Source organism: Trachemys scripta, chromosome 9 (genome assembly GCF_013100865.1).
Source record: "Trachemys scripta elegans isolate TJP31775 chromosome 9, CAS_Tse_1.0, whole genome shotgun sequence".
Taxonomy (NCBI): Eukaryota; Metazoa; Chordata; order Testudines; family Emydidae; genus Trachemys; species Trachemys scripta.
In genome coordinates, this window is record NC_048306.1 from 45464909 (window position 1) to 45485002 (window position 20094).

General features: G+C 46.2%; 2 protein-coding genes across 7 annotated transcripts; both read left to right on the forward strand.

Annotated features, from left to right (window-relative positions):
- The first annotated feature begins 10 nt into the window (after nucleotides 1-10).
- On the forward strand, nucleotides 11-19772 carry CMC4 (C-X9-C motif containing 4). 5 transcript variants are annotated; one of them, XM_034781466.1, is made up of 3 exons: nucleotides 11-148; nucleotides 15650-15717; nucleotides 18519-19772. In XM_034781466.1, the coding sequence occupies exons 2-3, from the start codon at nucleotides 15660-15662 to the stop codon at nucleotides 18686-18688; spliced, it is 228 nt and encodes a 75-aa protein (XP_034637357.1). In that variant the 5' UTR covers nucleotides 11-148; nucleotides 15650-15659; the 3' UTR covers nucleotides 18689-19772. The 5 variants fall into 5 exon arrangements, with proteins under 5 accessions (XP_034637357.1, XP_034637360.1, XP_034637361.1 ...); XM_034781469.1 differs by having other exon boundaries at nucleotides 100-226; XM_034781470.1 differs by having other exon boundaries at nucleotides 118-195.
- Nucleotides 1194-15717, forward strand: MTCP1 (mature T cell proliferation 1). Of its 2 annotated transcripts, none has more exons than XM_034781464.1 (5): nucleotides 1194-1279; nucleotides 13636-13822; nucleotides 13927-14097; nucleotides 14260-14311; nucleotides 15650-15717. In XM_034781464.1, the coding sequence occupies exons 2-4, from the start codon at nucleotides 13703-13705 to the stop codon at nucleotides 14305-14307; spliced, it is 339 nt and encodes a 112-aa protein (XP_034637355.1). In that variant the 5' UTR covers nucleotides 1194-1279; nucleotides 13636-13702; the 3' UTR covers nucleotides 14308-14311; nucleotides 15650-15717. The 2 variants fall into 2 exon arrangements, with proteins under 2 accessions (XP_034637355.1, XP_034637354.1); XM_034781463.1 differs by lacking the exon at nucleotides 15650-15717 and adding an exon at nucleotides 14393-14535.
- Nucleotides 19773-20094: the final 322 nt, after the last annotated feature.

Sequence of the window (20094 nt, forward strand, 5' to 3'; positions counted from 1 at the left end):
ATATCGGAAGCGCCGGGCTACATGTTTGAGCTGAGGCACTTCGGTTCCGGCGCTTCGAACCCTCCGCTGTGGGCTGCGGAGAGCAGAGTCCGCGGGCGGGGGCAGTGTGCACTGGCGCTGGGTCTCCGAACCGCCCGGGGCCCAGGAGGTACAGAGGAAGGGTGGACAGGAGGAGGGGTTTGAGCAGCGCACACGGTGATGGCCGTTAGCTGGCTGGGGGCTGCAAGTAGGTCACTAGGAGGGGGCGGGGCAGGGCGTCTCCTCAGCTGCATGTGTCCCGCTGGGGCCGGGCTGGCTGCTCCCCCCCCGGCTAGGCCATTTCTAGGAAGGAGGCAGCCGATGTCTCAGTGAAACACAGGAAGTCGGGGGCGAATGTGGGGGCCCCGCCCTCTAGTGTGCAGAGGGATCGGCTCCCCCACTCCCATGGCGGAAAATCAGGGAGGGAGACTAAGGAGAGGCCTTACAGGCCCCTGGGGACATTGGGGGCTGCACCCCCCCAATAACTCCTGCCAGGGGTAGCGGGGCACGACGGGGGCAGTGTACCCTGACAGGGGCAGCTTTGCCATTGGCAGCTAGGGCGCTGGGTGACGATCATGCCCTACCTCGCTCAGAACAGGGGTGGGCAAAGACTGGGCCACTGGCTTGCATCTGACACGCCTGGAGTGCAGTGCCCCCACGCCTGTAGCCCTGGCTCATTCACTTGCGGGGAGGCGGAGACTCTAATTTGGCAGAGGTTTCAAGGTAGATTTTAAAGTCTCACGGTGAAGGGGTTCAATTGCCTTTGGGCATCAGTGAGCTATACTCTGAGAGGGTCTGTCGCCCACTGGATCCCCTTGTGAAGCCCTTTTGCACCTGAATTGCATGCTCACTGTGACTTCAGCTTCATGCCCTCCAGTAGTCTGGTGGCCAAGGGTTGGTAAATGGCTGCACAGTGATCAGAAAGCATTGATGGGGATGGTTCTGCATGGGGGGAGGCCAGTAATGCCAAGTGGATCTGCAACATATTTTGCCTTCAAATGCCATAATTTCTCTCTCCTCCCCTTTTATATCTACCTGTGATCATCCTCTCCTGCTTCTTGGCTACCGTACCCTATTTCTGCCTTGCTCTTTCCTTTCTGTGCCCCATTTGCCTACCTCTTATCTGATCCCATCAAACCTAGATCTTCCATTCCTAACTTCTGCTCAACTCTCTGATTGATGAACCTCTTCTATCCCTGAATAATTTGAGCAGAGTGGAAAGCTGTCTGTCAGAGGCCTCTGCTCTATGCAAGTACTCCAGGTAGAGTTGAGTGGTTAAATTAGTGGTTAAATGTGTTGAAATACTGGATGGCTCACCTGACTCATGGCTTTTTCATGTATGGCTGGTTTAGGGTTGATGGGCTATATTTTCAGATGAGCTCAGTTCCCATATAGGCGCCTAAATGAAATGGCCATATTTTTAAATCAGCACCAAACAGATTCTGATGAAAATAATAGGAGGTGCAGGATGCTGCAAACTTTTGAAAAACTGGCCACTTCCTAAAGTGCCTAAATGGTAGCTGAACTCTTCTGAAAATCTGACCTGACCCCCTTCTTGAAATACAATTTAGTACAATTAACAACTACAAAATGTTTCACGTGGGCACAGACTGTTTAGCACTCAATGAACTGTAGCTCTGGCGATTGTCTGAGATGCAGCTAGAACAATTTCTTCATCTTACAATAAATAATTTACAAGGAATCAATCTTAAAAGCTAATAAACTATGTTTATTACACGATCTAGCTCTCCTACCAACCATTTTCATGCCTATACGTGAAAGCCACTGGTGTCCTAGAACTCCTTTAAACTTCAATGGCCTGATACTGAGATGGGCTGAACATCTGCACTCCTCTCTGCAAACATATTGATTAGGACATAGGATCAATGATGATAGATTCTTTAATTCTGAAAATTTCAGGCTGAATAATGGTTCTGTTTAGAGTGTGGAACAATATGGGGCCAAACCACATTGTGTAGAAAATAAGGAACAGTTCTTATATTGTAAAATAAATAGTAAGTAACCTTATGTCTCTTTTCTACTGCCGCTTCCTGTAAGCGGTTTGATTGCCTTCTCGGTATAATCAAGAATAGGAGTTTTGTGTGTTTTCTCCCTTCAAGTTATTCTCAAGGTTTTAGATATGAATCTCCCTGCTCTTTACTTTTTCAGATCACATCCATGTTTCTCTTCTGCGTTAGCTTTTTTGTTTTTAAAGAAAGATATTTCTTACTCCAGTTCCATGTCCTCAAGACCAAGCTGTCACTAACTGGGAATCTTGTTGGCAGTCTCACACAAGAGGGACAGGACTGTGTGGGCCATGGGGACTGAATTCACCTGTGGAATTCAGGGCAGAGTTGGAGTACATTTCTGGGTCAGTAAATAGTCTGGAAGCATGTGCAATTCTATGGGCAAATTAATGATAGAAAGGTAAGGGAGGTGTCACTTGATTCATAAAAATCTACAGGATCATAATTTCAATGCTGTCACCCTCTGAAACATGGTAGGGGGGACTCACTCTCCCTCCCCACCCCATTCCGCTCCAGGTCCTCCAGTTGGTGGAATTTTTGATAATACATTGTCATCAGAAATGGGTTAAGTTGGATATCATTTGAAAGCCCTTTCTTTCACAAACACAAGGGTACCCAACATGACAAACCTAGAACAATTGTGTAGCTATACATTAGAGAAAATGTTTAAAAGGCAACTTTTAAAAATTATACTTTAACACAGGCATGTCAAACATGCAGCCCTCACAAAGCTAAATCATGGCCCTTGACTGACAGTGCTGTGTCATCAGTTAATGCCAGAACTGGATACCTGATTAATTTTTTTGATGTTACAGATGACTATAAATTGAAGGAGTACTTCGAGTTGATTTGCCGTCATCGGCAAAAAAGAAGCAGTTCAATTGTATTGATTATCAGCTTTGTTTTTTATGCCAAAAGAGTTGTAATGAGGCACTGGTTAAGATGTCAGCATCGAGTCAGAAATTACTGGAATCCATCTGCAAATGGTATGCACATCGTTACATAACATACATTATATAATTTAATTAATTACAATCCCAAAGTAATTTATTACAAAATCCTTGTTTTTACTTTGGTCTTGATTATTTTTAGGCATTAGTGTGGAGATAGAGTACCATGTAGGAACTGCATCTTTGGAGAATACCACCGTGGAGAACTGGGCTAAACACAATGCTTCAGTGGCACCTCACATGGTTATAAGAAGTGTGCTCATAAGGCTGGAGAGAAAGTACATCAAGCACCCAGGAAAATGTTGAAGATGCCAGGATGAGTGCCATCTGTGGGCAAGTCTTTGCTGTTCTTTATTTGATCTGTCAGGACTGCTAATTGACGTTTGTACCTCACAGCACTGGAAGACCTTGTTAAATACTTCTTTGCTTTAGATTTAACCAGCTATACTGTGATGATTGCCTGGTACCTCCCTGAAATAAGAGGTGTAGAAAAATGGAGGAATTTTGAAAAGGAAATTGGGTTGTTTAAAAGACCATCAGCTCCCTTCTGTGCACTTGGTTCAGATGAAGCCCTAGAACATAAAAACTGAGCAAGGAAAGTGAAGAGGGGTAGAGTGGGCATAACACAGTATCCAAAGGCTCTTTCACAGTTTTTCCTGACAGCTTCAGAACTCCATCCATCAAGTTTTGAATGAAACATTCGGCATGGCTGGGATGACTTCCCCAGAAAAAAACAAGCACCATCTAAATTAATTAGGTGCAGTTAAATGGCAAGAAGGGGCAATTTAAAAAATAATAATAATAATAAAAAAAATAATGGAGATATCCTATCTCTTAGAATTGGAAGGGACCTTGAAAGGTCATCGAGTCCAGCCCCCTGCCTTCACTAGCAGGACCAAGTACTGATTTTGCCACAGATCCCTAAGTGGCCCCCTCAAGGATTGAACTCACAACCCTGGGTTTAGCAGGCCAATGTTCAAACCACTGAGCTGTCCCCCCCCCCCCCCCCCATCCCCCAGGATGGCAACCTGTTTGGGCCGGAGCTCATTAATATTATGATAAAAGCAGTCTTCAGTGATGAGATAGCTGAAGATGTCAATCAAATGCATACTTTTGGTCATGATTTGTATGAAACCTTTAAAACCCAAAGAATTATCCCAGGCTCTTTCAATCTATGGGCTCCAGTCAAGAAGAACAGACTAAAGGTGTGCTCTTATATATGAGAAAGTCAGAGTGAAGGTGGCAGGGATGATGACTGAGTTAACCACACATAAGACACTGTTTGCACTTCTCCTGGTTGTGTCCAGATCTCAAAATGATATTGGCATGTGAGACTTCGGAAATGTAAAAGTTCTCAATGGTACCACAATTGATGTTTGAATGTGATAGAACAATGCATATGTACCAGGCAAAAAGCAAACTAATGCACATCTTCCATTGTGTTCCTAAGCCACCACCTATTAACAATTTGGCCAGGACCTTATACCAGCAGAGACCTTTCAGCATAGCAATCATAGATGCTATGGTTGAGATATATGCTCTCAACAAACCAGAAACTGTTAATACCTGCCATGATTTGGCTGAACACTTCATTATGAGGCTACAGAGAAAATACTGGATGTATGACGAAGTCCATCTTGCATTTGACACGTATGCAGAGAAAGCAATGAAAAATATTACCAGGCAGAAGAGACTCCATGGTATTACAATTGTCCAATACAAAATAATTGACTCCACAACTTCTCCAATGTCACAATGGAAGGTTGACTGGAAAGACCAAATTATCTTACTGGAAGGCATTTGATTCAACCTCCAAAGACTTTCCTTCACTCTTCAGGTACTCAGAATGGCTGAGACAGTCACTAATGAGGACATAAATGCACTAGAGGCGTTCATATGCTGAGTTTATCATTTTAAGACCAACATGACAACACTCGCAGAGCTACATAGATGGATGTTTTCCAAGAAGCACACAAATGGAGAAAAATTGCCACTGGCAAGGGATGCATTTATACCTGCTAACACAAGGGCAAATTATCAAGCAATGGAATGGCTCCAGGATGATTGAACACATCCAAAATAATTCTCCCTATCGGACCTGGATGGGTCTTGTTATGTGTGAAATACCATATACTCCTGAATTAATCCTTCAGCTAATCAGATGCTCACCCTGTAAATGTTTGGCCATCAGCCTGTCTTGCATGGAGAGGTGCGAGAGTGGCATGGACAAGGATCAGTGTGACAGCATGTCTAGCATGGTGCCCTAGACCGAGGTGACATGGATGGTGATTTTGCTGAATAAATGTTTTCAATCCTACAAGTCAAGGCTAGCTTCTCTAGGATTACCAAAGATCAATGTCTTTTTTATGTATGCATTGCATTCCTGAGTTGAAGTATAATTAAAGTTGATTTTTAAGCATTTTCTCAAATATAATTGTTCTTGGTTTGTCATGTTGAATACCATTATGTTTGTCAGAGAAAGGGCTTTCGAGTGATACCCATCTCAACCCATTTCCAACATTACCCTGTTATCAAAATTTCCACCGACTGGAGGACCTGGAGCTGGGGGGAGAAAGATGCAAGTTCCTGCCTGTTGCAGAGGATGATACCATTGAAATTATGATTCTGTAGATTTTTATGAATCAACTGGCACTTCGCTGTCACTAACTTGCCCACAGAATGAGATTTTACTACATTACATTCCCAGACTAAAATGGAAACTTGCACAGCTGCTGCCCATGCTGTACCTTTCACTAGCACCACATTCATACCAAATAAATATACATCTGTATTTTTCTAATCCAACCATAATCTAATAGTATTTGTAGACTTTGCGGGAGATGTTAGTCACACCACCCTGTGCCGTGATCCTGTTAGATTTAGCTAAACAAGATCAAACTGGGTCAGTACTTGGATGATAGACCACTAAGGAAAACCTAGGTGCTCTAGGAAGTAGAATTGGTGATCCAATAGGTGTCAGCCAGTGCGGAACTGAACTGATGCCACAACGTGGTGTTGGGGGGGAACTGTGCTATTGGAAGTTCTGTCTTTCAAATGACATATAAAATCAAGATCTTGAGCATTCGTGATCATTATGGAGTTCATGGAGTAGGGCAGTATCCTGGCCAAATTCCAACTTGGGTAATTACATTCCGCTCACTTAAGGTGTACAGTGATGGTTTCCACATATCGGTGTTGGATAAAGTGACTCCTATGCATAGTTTGAGAATCAATTCAAGTCTGTAAAGCACTTTGGGATCTTCCAGAATGAATGGTGCAATAGAAATGTCACCTTATCCTTTACGGATCGTTCCAGAAAGCCTTGTGTTGAATGACTTCAGTGCTGATTTCCTTGAAGTGCCAGTGTTCCAATTGATTATTTGGTATGTCCGAGATGTATAGGATAGCAAGGGAGTGTATTTTCCCTATGTACATTGCACTGAGGCAAGTAATAATTTTTTTTCTCTCCCTGAACTCTTCTCCTGTTTTTGTACCCAGATTTGATTACTTGCATGCAATGTTTGCCTTGTACATCCACAAGTTTTCTGGATGAGATCCCTGTATTTCACTGGGATATTGCTTCTGGTCTATAGCAGGTAGACCTTACACTGATTAGTTCTTAATTCTTTTACTCCACATTAAAGATAGAACCAAGAAAAAACGGTTAGTCACCTTCTCGTAACTGTTGTTCTTTGAGGTGTGTTGTTCACGTCCATTCCAATCAGGTGTGTGTACGTGCACATGTGCATGGTAGCTAGAAAATTTTTCCTTTAGCAGCATCTGTTGGGTCGGTCTGGGCACCCCTTGGAGTCGCACCTTCGTGGTGCTCAATATAGAGCCCTGCCGACGCGCCACCCCCTCAGTATCTTCTTGCCGGCTACTCCGACGGGGGTAGGAGGGTGGGTATTGGAATGGATACGAACAACACATCTTGAAGAACAATAGTTACGAGAAGTTGAGTAACCATTTTTTTTTCTTCAAGTGCATGTTCGTGTCCATTCCCAATCAGATGACTCTCAAGCCCAGATTCAGGAGGTGAGGTTGGAGTCGTCCACTGATTGGAGCACCACTCTTCCAAAGGCCACATCATCTCTGGCCTGTTGGGTGATTGCATAGTGCATGGTGAAAGTGTAAATGGAGGACCACATCGCTGCTCTGCAGATTTCCTGGGTGGGAACCTGCGCCAGGAATGCTGTTGAAGAGGCCTGAGCCCTGATAGAATGCACAGTGATCGAAGGAGCAAGTACTCCTGCCAGGTTGTAGCACTCCCGGATGCAGGACGTGATCCATGACGAAATCCATTGAGAAGAGACAGGAAGACCTTTCATTCTGTCTGCCACTGCCACGAATAACTGCCCCGAGTTTCAGAATGGTAACATTCTCTCGATGTAGAAGGCTAGCACTCTGTGGACATCCAATGAGTGAAGTCTTTTCTCCCTGCTGCCAGGGCCGGCTCCAGCTTATTTGCCACCCCAAGCGGTGGGAAAAAAACAAACAAACAAAAAAAACCCGATTGAGCTGCCACAGAAGTGCCGCCGAAGACTAAAACGGAGTGCTGAAGTGCTGGACGTGCCGTCCTGATAATGGACAGAGTGCTGCCCCTTTCTATTGGCCACCCCAGGTACCTGCTTCCTTTGCTGGTGCCTAGAGCCGGCCCTGCCTGCTGCTCGAGTGCGGCTTAGGATAGAATACCGGGTGGAAGATGTCCTGGTTGATGTGAAACTGGGAAACAACCTTCAGGAGGAAAGCCGGGTGAGGTCTGAGCTGGACCTTGTCCTTATGGAACACAGTGTAAGGGGGCTCTGAAGTCAGGACCTTGAGCTCAGACACCCTCCTGGCTGAGGTTATTGCTACCAGAAATGCTACCTTGTATGAGAGTTGGAGCAGGGAGCATGTCACCAAAAGTTCAAAGGGTGGTCCTATGAGTCTGGAAAGGACCAGATTGAGGTCCCAAGCGGGGACATGCTGCCGGAAATGCGGGTATAGCCTGTTGACCCCTTTAAGGAAACGGCTGACCATAGATTTGGCAAAGACCGAGTGGCCCTCTGCACCTGGATGAAAGGCAGTGATGGTGGCCAAGTGAACCCTTATTGACAACATGGACAGCCCCTGCTGCTTGAGATGGAGGAGATAGTCTAATATAAATTGCACAGAGGCGAGCATCGGGGTGAATGATGCTGCGCCAACCAGATTGAAAATCTCTTCCACTTAACAAGGTAGGTAGCTCTGGTGGAGGGCTTTCTACTGCCCAGGAGGACTTATCTAACCGAGTCTGAGCAGGAGAGCTCCATGGAGCTTCCACACCATGAAGTGCAGCAACTCTAGATTCGGATGTTGGAGACCACCATGATCCTAAGTTAGTAAGTCTGGGAAGAGCGGCAAGGTGACTAGCGCTTCCATGGACATTTTCAGGAGTGATGTCTACTAGTGTTGGCGGGGCCAGGCTGGAGCTATCAGAATCACCGAAGCTTCTTCCCTCCATATCTTGAGGAGCACCTTGTGAACGAGAGGGATGGGCGGGGACGCATATAGGAGATGGCCTCCCCATGGGAGGAGGATCACGTCCGTGATGGATCCTGGGCTGTGATTCAAGAAGGAGCAAAACTGCTGACGCTTCCTGTTGTGTTGCCTGGCGAACAGGTCTATCTGGGGAAAACCCCACTGATGGAAAATGTCCGGGCGAAGGGACCACTCATGGTCGTGGAACGATCTGCTGAGATGGTCCGCCAACTCATTTTGTACTCCAGGGAGGTATGATGCTTGCAGGTGTATCGAGTGTTCTGCACAGAAGTCCCACAGCATGAGGGCTTCCTGGCACAAGGGAGAAGAGCATGCACCCCCTTTTGTTGATATAAAACATCACCATGGTGTTGTCTGTCATGACTGATACACATCTCCCTGCAAGGTATGCTCAGAAAGTCTGGCATGCCAGACATACAGCTCTCTGACATTGATGTAGAGAGCAAGATCCCGATGAGACCAGAGGCCTTGGGTTCTTACGTCTCCCAAATGTGCCCCCCAGCCCAAATCTGACATGTCCGTCACTAGTGAGAGGGATGGCTGAGGGCTGGTTAAAGGGACCCCTGCAAATACTACCTGTGGGTCGAGCCACCACAGGAGGGAGTCAAGTACTGGGCAAGCCAGGGTTACAATCCTGTCCAAACTGTTGTGGGCTGGCCGATTCATGGCTGGCATCAGTGTTTGAAGAGGTCGAAGTCTGGCATGCTGTACTATATAGGTACAAGCTGCCATGTGTCCTAGAAGTTTTAGGCAGTTCCATGCTGTGGTGGTGGGACACTGTCTGGGACCTTGAAAAAAGGTCTTGAAATCTCGCATCTGGAAGGAATGCCCTGGTGTGTGTCGAGTTCAGTACCATCCCTACAAATTCTATCATCTGAACTGGGGACAGCGTTGATTTCCCCTTGTTCAGTAGCAGGCCCAGTTCATCGAAAGAAGCTCTTATGAAGGCGAACTGCCTTTCTACTTGAGTCCTGGATTGACCCTTGACCTGTACCTGTCGCCTGTGGAGGAACATGGCCACGACTGCAATGCACTTGCTGAATACTTGAGGTATGGCTGACAGGCTGAATGGGAGGACTGTGAACTGGTAGTGGGTGTTGTTCACCACAAACGTGAGGCATTTTCTGTCAGACTGAGTTATTATTATGTGAAAGTATGCATTCTTTAAGTTGAGGGTGGCATACCAGTCTCCTGGATCTAATGAATGGATGATGGAGGCCAAAGAGACCATGTGGAACTCGAGCTTCTTCGCAAACTTTTTAAGTTCTCGCAGGTCTAGGATGGGCCTGAGCCTGCCTTTGGCTATCGGTACTAGGAAATACCGAGAATAGAAACCATTGCCCTTTTGTTCCTGAGGAACCTCTTCCACTGCCCCCAGCAAAAGGCGCGAGTGCACCTCCTGTATAAGGAGTTGCTCGTGAGAGAGGTCCCCGAAGAGGGACATTGAAGGATGGTGGAAGGGTGGGAGGGTACAGAATGGGATGGAATATCCCCTCTATACTGTGCGGAACACTCAGCCGTGAAGTGATAAGGGACCAAGCACAGTAGAAAGGGGACAAAAAGGTAAGGCGGGGTAGATCCAGTTTTTGTTCTGGTGCGCCATCCTCGACTACACTTCAAAAGGCCTGTTTCGGGCCAAAAGGTGGCTTGGATTGGCCAGAGCTCTGGCCTGATGACAAGTGTGGCCTTTTCCCTCCACTCCTGTTCCTCCTCTGGGAACCATCCTGATGGTTCTGCTGGTAGAAGCGCAGGGAAGGTTATGGTCTAAAATGCTTCTGCTGCATAGCGGGAGTATGGAGGCTCAATGATTTGAGAGTGGTTCTCGAGTGCTTTTGGCTATGCATCCTTTTGTCTGTTTTCTCAGAAAAGAGAGCCGAATCCTCGAATGGGAGGTCTTGAATAGTCTATTGGATCTCATATGGCAGGCCCGAGATGTGGAGCCAGGAGCCCCTTGTCATGGCTATGCCCGTAGCTGTATCCGTTCCGTCCAGTGCGGCTTGTAGCGAAGCTCGTGAAATGAGCTTCCCCCCCTCCACCAGAAGTGAAAACTCGGTGCGGGCGTCCTGTGGTATCAGCTCCACAAATTTTGCCATTGTCCCACATGTGTTGTAGCAGTACCTGCTGACAATGCCTGCTGATTAGAGATTTGGAGCTGCAATCTGCCAGTGGAATAGACCTTTCTCTCGTAAAAGTTGAGTCGTTTTGCCTCCCGATCTTTGGGGAGGATCCGTGGAAGCCCTGGTGTTCACGTTGGTTGGCAGCATCAATAGAGAGAGTCAGGTGGGGGATGAACATACAAATGCTCGTAGCACCTGGATGGCACAAAATAGCGCCTTTCGTTGTGTTTAGCTGTAGGGGGCAATGAGGCTGGGGTCTGCCACAAAGTTTTTGTGGTGTCAGAGATGATCTTTATAAGAGGCAAGGTGATACGTGCAGGTCTGGAGGGGGCAAGGATGTCTACCATTGGATCTGCGTCCTCCCCTACCTCCCACACCTGAATACCCTGGGCAACCTGCCGCAGCAATTGCTGTAGAACCCAGCTGTTCTCCAGGGCTGGGGCTGTAGCCAGGCCCGCCAGCGCCTTGTCCGGGTGGGGATGAGGAAGAGACCCCCCGTAAGGGATGGCTATTGGATCTCATATGGCAGGCCCGAGACGTGGAGCCAGGAGCCCCTTGTCATGGCTATGCCCGTAGCTGTATCCATTCCGTCCTTCTTCACCCAAAGGGTCCTGCGGCACCTGGATTTCTTGGGCCAGTGCCGACTCGCATGGGGTCTTGTCCCTCGGTGTCAAGGCTGCATACACCGACGCCGGTGCTGAAAGTGTAATCGGTGCCGAGGCTGTCATCGGTGCCGGAGCCCTTGTCAGTGTTGGAGATGTCGGAGCCGAAACAACTGGGGCTAGTGCAGGCTGCACTGGTGCTGGAGGTGATGGGATGGTAGTGCCGGGTGGCAATGCGGCTATCCCTGATCCTGCCAATACCAATGGTGCTGGCGGGGGTACAAACATGGCTGAGGCCACCGATGTTGCCCTGGGATGTGACCCTTGGCTCTGAACTTGGCTTTGATGAAAAGCCCAGAGAGTCCAAAAGGGCCATTGCTCCGGGGGCTGCCATTGCACGGGCCACGGTGCCAGGTAAGGGTGCCGGTCCTGTGTTGACACTCCTATGGGACTGATAGCAGTCCAACTCTGAGGTGTCTGGAAAAAGAGGACCACGGAGGAGCGGTATTTCTAGGCGCCAACCGTTCATGCCGAGGACTCGGGGACTGGCACAGCTGCTGGGTCTGTTCTGGTGCCCGGGTTGGAGATAGATGGGACATCATGGCGGGCTTTCCCCTTGAAGGTGCTCGGGGAGTGACCAGTGCCGGTGACGTGTCCAGTCTAGGAGGGGAGAACGGTGCCGTGAGATGAAGTAATTCTTGGGCTGCCTCGAATGCCTCTGGAGTTGAAGGGAGGTGCAGCTCCCTGTCTCGGCCTCTGTGAACAAGGAGGGTCCAGACTCAACTGCCCTTCCATGTGGGCAGGAGTTGATGCAACTGTCACCGGTGGTGGAGCAGAAGTAGTGTGGCCCAGCTCGGGTCTCACAATGGCTGGCTCCTTAGGCTAACGGGGAGAACGACCGCTCTCTGGCCTCTTCTTCTGCGGTACTGGCGATTGAGAACAGTGTGTGTGTGTGTGGCATGTGAACCATGAATGGAGCCGGGATGGTACCGTGAGTACTTGTCCTTACTCAGCACTGGTGCTTGTGCTGACGGTGCCAGAGCTCTCCTCACCGAGGAACTCGGCACAGGGTCAGTCGACTTGGGGTCAGACTGGGGGCGGAGTGCAGCCTCCATTAACAGGACCTTCAGGTGCTGATCTCTATCCTTTAATTCCCTGGGCCAAAAGGTCTTGCAGATGGTGCAACGATCCTTCTGATGGTTCTCTCCTAAACGCTTCAAACGCGAAGTGTGAGGATCGCTTCTGGGTATACATGTGCCGCAGACTTCACAGGCTTTGAAGCCTGGAGACCTGGGCATGCCCTGGCATCGAGAGAGTGTAGGAGGGGAAAGAAAACAATGTAACACTAAGGGCTGCTGACTATTTAATTAACACTACAGAGCTAATGAAAACTATGTATATAGACTGCTAAATGCACTTGCCAAGACAAGAGCATAGGAAAGTTCCAGCTAATCGTCACTGGCGGTAAGAAGGAACTGAGGGGGTGGTGGGTGGGCAGGGCTCTATATTTGAATGTCCTAAAGGCACAACTCCAAGGGACACCCAGACCGACCCAACAGATGCTGCTATGGGAAAATCTTCTGACTACCGTGCATGTGTATGCGTGCACACCTGATTGGAATGGACATGAACAGGCACTCAGAAGAATACACTGTTTTGGTTACCTCATGTAGCTCTAAGGAGAGTAGTTTTCTTGACCTTCATTATGTTAAGGTCAGCTTGTGCCAGACTTCAGAGCGCTGATAAACTTGAAGAATCCCAATAGAAAAAGCCACCTCAGTGACTAACATTCTGTTGCCCTCGCTGGTATCAGTTACCCTTCAATTAGCAGCTAAAATCTGAAATGCACAAAGTAGTAATGGCTATTGACAAGAAGCTTGTAAATGAATGGGCAGTTCTCCCAGCCTTTCAAAGAGATCTGATGATTCAGCATGGCAGCACTGCAAGTGCCAAGTATGAGATAATCAGACCTGCAGAGCCATAGGCCGGATTGTTTCTGGAATGACTTTGGTTCTTTCTAAGCTATTTTCACCTCTTGTTGGTTACCAGTCCTGCCTTTTGGGAGCATGAGCATCATTGGCTCTGGACTCTTGTTTAAAGGCACTTTGTAAAATAATGTATTGTTTGCACAAAGCTTAATGGAATAAGTAACGCCGATTGTAAAGGGATGTAATGATGGTTATATAGCGCTTTCACCCCAAAGGATCCCAAAATGCCTTACAAGCTATATACAGCCACATATGCTACAAAGTATGAGCATCTCATGACATCTGGGTATCTTGTTAGTTTCCTGAATTGACTTTTGGGTATATTGCTAGTAACTCTTTTTGTGAGCACACGATGGCGCCGTTGAAACCAGGTAGTTTTCAGGCCTAACAGTTTGCTCCATGAATTTGTTCAGAGCTGAGGGGAAACATGCGTGTGTCCTGTGTGTTGATGCTGCATGCCTAGTGGGAGTGTCATAACAAATGGTTGAGGGAATGGCAGAAGGAGGGGACGCCGGTGCTCCGCCCATCCATCTGTGGGTGCGACGGGTAGGCGTCTACTGTGATGAACGCCGTAAAACATGGCTCGTGGCTGTGGAAGAGGCAAGTGACTTTCAAGATTCTCAGTGATCATAGTTCTGACATTGTGGATATCTTTACTGCACTGCTAATAACTGACTATTCTTCTCTTGTGTACTTTCCCCTAGGAGGCAGGTACCCTGAGGGCCCGGATTCAACGAGTTCGGGTCCCCCTGGGTGAGGCACTGCGACCCAGCCAACTTCCCCCATCGCAACTGCCTCACATGTGGCAGCTTTCCGAGGGCGAGCAGTACAGGGATAGTAACTCTCGCATTTGGGAGATACAGCACCACCTAATGGTAAGGCTGGTGGCAAACCTGAGTCATTCATATTTGTGAAGTGATTTGAGATCACTGAGGAAAGATGCTGTAAAAGGGCAAAGAAATATTATTATTATTGAGGTATATTAGCTCTTTTCCACAGTGGTTTAGGTGTACTGAACTTTTCCTTGTAATTTACAGATCGGGGGAGTTGAGGAGCTGCTGCTTAGACTCATGCCTGGTGATTAACCTGGTAAGTGTCACCATTTCCTCTCTTTCTTACTCTTCTTTAACTATTTGTAGTGGTCCTTTAATATGAATTTTTGTCTTTCAGGAGCGGTGCCTCTAGGAAGATGTCCCTGTTTGTTTTGTACAATATATGATTCTCCCACCTCAGAGGTGGGAGGTGGCAGCTGTTTAACAGCACACAGCAGCACCACACAAGAGTTTAGGACAGGCAGTGAAGAAGAGTGTCATGTCCAATTGAAACTACAAGGGGCAGTTTTAGGTAGGCAGAATGTAATTTCCCTGACTGGAGTTTGGCCAGGATACTGGGGCTAATACCCCATCTGTTTTGAAAGGTGCCATGGGATTGTTAATGACCATGAATGGTCAGAATGTCTGTTTCATATCCTATCCACAAGACAGTACATCAGCATCTCCTAGCACTGTGTGGGAACTTTGGCTTAATGGTGGCTCAGAGGGAAGAATGATGCCCCAACGCCACTTCCTGCAGCATCTGCATTTTCTTTGGAGTCTTCCATCCAACTACTAAACCCATCCACCTCTGCTTTCCTTTTGATCTCAAAGTGTCATGACGATAGACAGGTCAAATTGCGTGTCAAAAACCCTATCTTAAAAAGGTTTGAGTCTGATAGGCTCATCTGCTGCATTTTTTGCTAGGTTTTAATCTACTGATCACCAAGACGTTTTCTTAAAAAAAGTAATCCTTTTTTAGGACCACAGAAATATGCTTTTATTTATAAATTCCTCTCCAGAGGCAGTTCTATGACAAATGCTGTTTCCGTAGCAGCGCCGCTCCCCCCCAGCAGTGTTGGTACATCAAAATATATTTGAGCATAATAAGCTCTACCTGAATTGAACTGTTAAACTAAAACAACCATGTTCATTTAAGCATCATTCAGATTCAGCGTGGGTGAGAGTTCACTAATTGCCAAATGGAAAAAGAACTAGATTTGACCAGGAAGAGATCTTCAGGTTTTACAAGATGAACCCTTCAAGATACCCATTATCCACTTTTCATTCCTTGCCTAACTTTAGCTGTCCCCAGTGATATCCTAGGGTGTTTAAAGCATTGTTGCTCCCTGGGCCAATAGAGGACAGGAAAGGGGGGAAGGCTCTGTGGTCAACTTGTGGGGATAAGGGATTCTTTGTGTGTCTCACAGTGACCCTAAAGCAGCATGAGACTGGCTTTGAATGGGGACCCATCCAATTGTCCATTGTGAGGAGGGTATATGAGCAGGGAAAATGTGAGCTCCCTAGGGTCTAAGTCTTAGGCAGTGCCTTGCCCAGCCCCTAGAGAAAACCCAAACCCCACTGTTTGTATAGTAACATTTTCCTATCATTCTAGTTCTGTGGATATGCCCCAGAAGGATCCCTGCCAGAAACAAGCCTGTGAAATACAGAAATGCTTGCAAGGTACCATATGCAATGTTTTCTTTTTGGTGTCTTGTTTGTTTTGTTTTGTTTTTAAATTTAACCCCATCCTCCTTTCTCCCTAGCAAAAGGAATAAGGCAAGGACAAAAAATTACTTAGTTGCAAATGTAATGTAGTTGTAAAATCAGATTTTAATATCACCACATTGCATTTGATTTGATGTAACTAAACTCCACTACTGTACAACAAAGAATTTGTTATAATAAAGGATAGTATTTATTTGTGTGTCTGGAGATAGATATATAGACGAGACAGTCGTGGTGTAGTATGGAGTAAAGTTTGCGTTAACCTGAATTTGGGATGGTCACGTTACTCATGCATAGTAAAATGAGCCACAGGTCACTCATCTTGGAAAATCCCGGGTGGGTGTGCGGGTTCTCTCCCGTTAGTTGTTCTTGCCAAGGCCCAGGGTTTCAGTCTGTCTCCCCTCCCCTGTGCCATATATGTCTGCAACTTGTAGGGGAAACCATGAGAGGCTGTCTACGGAGAGATGCTGCTGAGCTGTAGGTGTCCTCATCATTAAGCCTAGATTCATCAGCCTCCTTGCTTTCTCAGGCAGTAGCAGCCATGTTAGTCTGTATCCGCAAAAAGAACAGGAGTACTTGTGGCACCTTAGAGACTAACAAATTTATTAGAGCATAAGCTTTCGTGGACTACAGCCCACTTTCTCAGTGTCTGAGAGAGGCTGGGACGTGAATGAGAGCTAATTGGCCAGGACTCATTCCAGCTAACCTAAAAGGGATGCTCACTGGTCAGGGAAAGCACCAGGAGCAACGTACCCTCTTCTGGTCTCTATAGCTCCTGTTAACGCACAGCGAGATGTACAGGGGAGACGACAGGAGGCCTGTGTTGCTCCCAGGCTAGATCACGGTCATGGGCTCTAGTTGGGGTTACCCTGGCAGGATGTAAGCCTGACAGGGTTGCTCTTCCCCTGGAAAGATTCTAATGCCTTTTCTGGAATCCCCAAGCTGCTCTTTATTAGTCTCTCATTGGGTCACTGTTTGCTCTTTCTTAGTCTTCAAAAAGCTTGGGAGAATGATTATAGCAGTGCCTGTTTGGGCAGCACAATCTCCGTCTCTCTTAACTAGGCTTGGCAGAATTAGAGTTTCATTGTTTTATAATTTCAATGAATAATTTTCATTTTTTCCAATTTGTAACTATATTTTCAAAATTGCGCAAAATTATGGGGTTTAAACATTTTTTTATTTTTATCCATTTAAATTTTCACAGTTACAGGAAATCGGGGGTCAGGGTCAGTGACTTAATGACAGTCAGTGTTGAAATTCGAAAAGATAAATTGACAATATATACAAGGTAAATATCCTTAAATCAAACTCTAAGTTTTCAAGCAGCATTTTTCTTACTTTGCCAATCTGGAAATTTTGATGATTTTTGATGGATGCGTCAGTTTGTGTGTGTAGGGTGAAACTGACATTTAGTGACATTTACCAATAAAAATCTAGTCCTTTCAAGCCTACTTTCTAGGGGAAGGTAGGTAACCCCAGGGTGGTCACCAAACCCTCCGGCCAGGAAAGCTTCCTACAGACAGAGACTTTATTAGCTAGCACCACTGTTCCACCTGCGGCAATAGCTGCTTAGTCATGCTTGGGGCTACCTCTCTCAAAATCCTCACATTCTTTGAAATTGGTGGTCTGCCCTGCAAAGTGTTTTGGGACGTTACAGCATTGAACAAGCTGTGCTGCCGAGCCAAGTGTCGGTTTCAGAAAGTAAAGATTAAGGGTGGCGTTGGACAAGTAACCTATGTTCTGCAGAGCTTGAGAACACTTAGCACCCTGGGGCACTATGGCTTCAATGAGTGCCACAGTTATCGCTGCTTCTAAAAACCTGGGGTACTGTAGGCACTGGGAAGGGAAGGAGAGAGCTGGGTCAGTTGACCTCCACTAGAAGGTTGCTTATTCCTAGTCTCAGCTCTTTTGAGCTAATTGATGGCACTGTGAGACACAGGAAAGTGGGCAGGGGGCCTCACGCTGCTCTGCAGAGCTCTCTGCCTGCCCCCAAGGAATGATTCTTTTTGCTGGTTGCAACCCATCCCTGGCCCCTCTTATGGTGCCCAAAGGCCTCTTTGACTAACTTCAGTGAAAAAAACAAACAAACCATGTTTCTCTCTGCATTTGCATTATGTTCTCCATCTTGTGTCTAAGGTTTACATTCAACTGTAATCATTTACAGAAGCTCCCCAACTTACGCAAGCGTTCCGTTCTGGAATGCCTTGCATAAGTCGAATTTTGCATAAGTCGGGAACATATCTCCAGCAATTACGCAAAAAAAAGCTTACGGAACGTATGGAACTTTTTCTGTAAGTCCAGATTTCCATAAGTCGGGTTTGCGTAACCCGGGGAGTGTCTGTACAGGTGACCTCAGAATTGGATGGGGAATAAATCCGTGGGACAATGGAACCGAAGTCCAAACCCAGCTAGAGAGAGCAGGGGTTGCAGGGCAGGCAATCAGTGAAGATTTGCTAATAAGTGTGAAGTTCTCCACCTAGCAGTGGTAGATACACAATTAGGAGGTGGGTCATGCAACCCATCAGCTGTACTCCCTCCATTAAAGCGAGTTATTTGCACCTCATCTCCTTAGTTCCCCAGAACTAAGCAGCATAGCTATTGCAGAGCAGGGGTGTGGATGGGATGGAGAAGTTGCCACAAGAGGATCAAGCTCGATCCATAATGTGAAAGAACTTAACTGGGTTAGATGAACCCCTCTTTTTCATGCAGTTTGCTCTCTAGTGCAGGATTAGCATCTCCATTCTTTTATTTTACAGCCAACAACTACCTGGAGGCTAGATGTGAGGCTGTGCTCCAAGAGATGCGAAGATGCTGCACCCAATACCCCAAGGGCAGATCCATCTGTTGTTCGGGGTTTGAGAAAGAGGAAAGAGAGAGGGAGAAGCTTAAGGCAGCTTCAAATGGGATTCATGCAGCACCACAGTAACAGGCTGCAGCTCCAGGAGGTTATGGAGCGTGGCCCTCTTCTCAGACAAAGTAGCATGCAAGTGGCAAATAATAAACCTTCAGAGCTAAACTATGAGGTTCACGCTGGAGTGGAGGCCACCTCAAGGAATAAAACTGTTAAAATAATGCGTTATTCAGACTGATGATGAAGCCAGAGAAGAATCCATCATAGAATAAAATGTCCTGTGCACCACATGTAAAATGCAATACAACAGATGGGCTGTTCAAAGGATTCTGTTTTCTATCCCAAACTATTGTGACTTAATTTGTTTCTGATGCTTAATGTACTCAGTAATCCATTCTCAGAATAAGAATTTGAGGGTGAAATATAAAACTTATTCAGCCTTCTGGCATAGGATGTACTGGAAATAAGTTCAAGGAGAGTCTATTGAATCTGATGCATTAAGCAAGACCATCTTCAAGTATCCGAAATATTCCTCTCATTGAGCCATAGTTTCCCAAAGATGTGATCTGCTTTTCTAGTGCTTAAAGCAAGAATGGGAGTCAGCTCTGGGGTTTATTCCCAGCTCTGCCACAGTTCCTCTGTGACCATAAGTCATTTCACCGAGGTGCCTGTTTCCTCAGTTGTGCAATGGGGTATTGGATTAATAACTAGTTGGACCACATTGCACAATAGTATTTGTATGATCTTAAAGATGTTGCAGAAGCATTTTATTTCAGGGAGTGCTAAAGGAAGAGAATCTTTTAAAGCAGTATTTATGGAAAACCAAGGTGTTGGTATAAAATGGATTTTTACGATGTTGAGAGCAGCAGTCATCTTGTATGACTGAACATCTAAGCAATATGACATGCAATGAATTTGTGAGATTACAATGTCCCTTTACCTATAGTTCTGTCATACAAAGCCTAATCAACTTTGTGCACTTCTGGGTGATCATTACACTATCAAGCACAACTTAGTTTTGAAATACAGGTTTTTATGAACAATAACAGACCACTGCAGTTCCTGGACATAATAGGCAGCTATATCAAAGCACATGTGACATATCCATTTGTCTTGTATTCTAAATACCATGATACAAAATAAATGACTGGAATAATGAGAGTTCTCACTAGGGGTATTTATTCTGTCGTCTGTTTTGTCTCACATGGTCAGGCAGATTGACTGATTTCATGATTAAGGCCCGCACCTGCAAATTTTTGGAAGCTGTGTGGTGTTTTTATATCCTGAGCCTGTAATAAAAAATTAATTTGTCACAGGAGTAACCTAGGATCTTGTTTTGATTAAGAGCTAGGAAAGTAATGAAGTGAAGTGGCTTTGAAGCTCTTTTTCATATTTACCTCATTTCCCATTCAAAGAGAAGTTGCAGCAATGCACAAAGGGCTGGCTAAAAGTTTTTTTACAGCCACAACTTTGCCTTAACG

What these genes read in the sequence shown, in the direction of transcription:
- CMC4 (XM_034781466.1), top strand. Translation starts at nt 15,660, where the DNA reads ATGCCCCAGAAGGATCCCTGCCAGAAACAAGCCTGTGAAATACAGAAA. An exon ending in AATACAGAAATGCTTGCAAG is followed by an intron (nt 15,718 to 18,518) that starts GTACCATATGCA and finishes TTTATTTTACAG; the next exon opens with CCAACAACTACCTGGAGGCT.
- MTCP1 (XM_034781464.1), top strand. Translation starts at nt 13,703, where the DNA reads ATGGTTGAGGGAATGGCAGAAGGAGGGGACGCCGGTGCTCCGCCCATC. An exon ending in GGCTCGTGGCTGTGGAAGAG is followed by an intron (nt 13,823 to 13,926) that starts GCAAGTGACTTT and finishes ACTTTCCCCTAG; the next exon opens with GAGGCAGGTACCCTGAGGGC. An exon ending in AGATACAGCACCACCTAATG is followed by an intron (nt 14,098 to 14,259) that starts GTAAGGCTGGTG and finishes TGTAATTTACAG; the next exon opens with ATCGGGGGAGTTGAGGAGCT.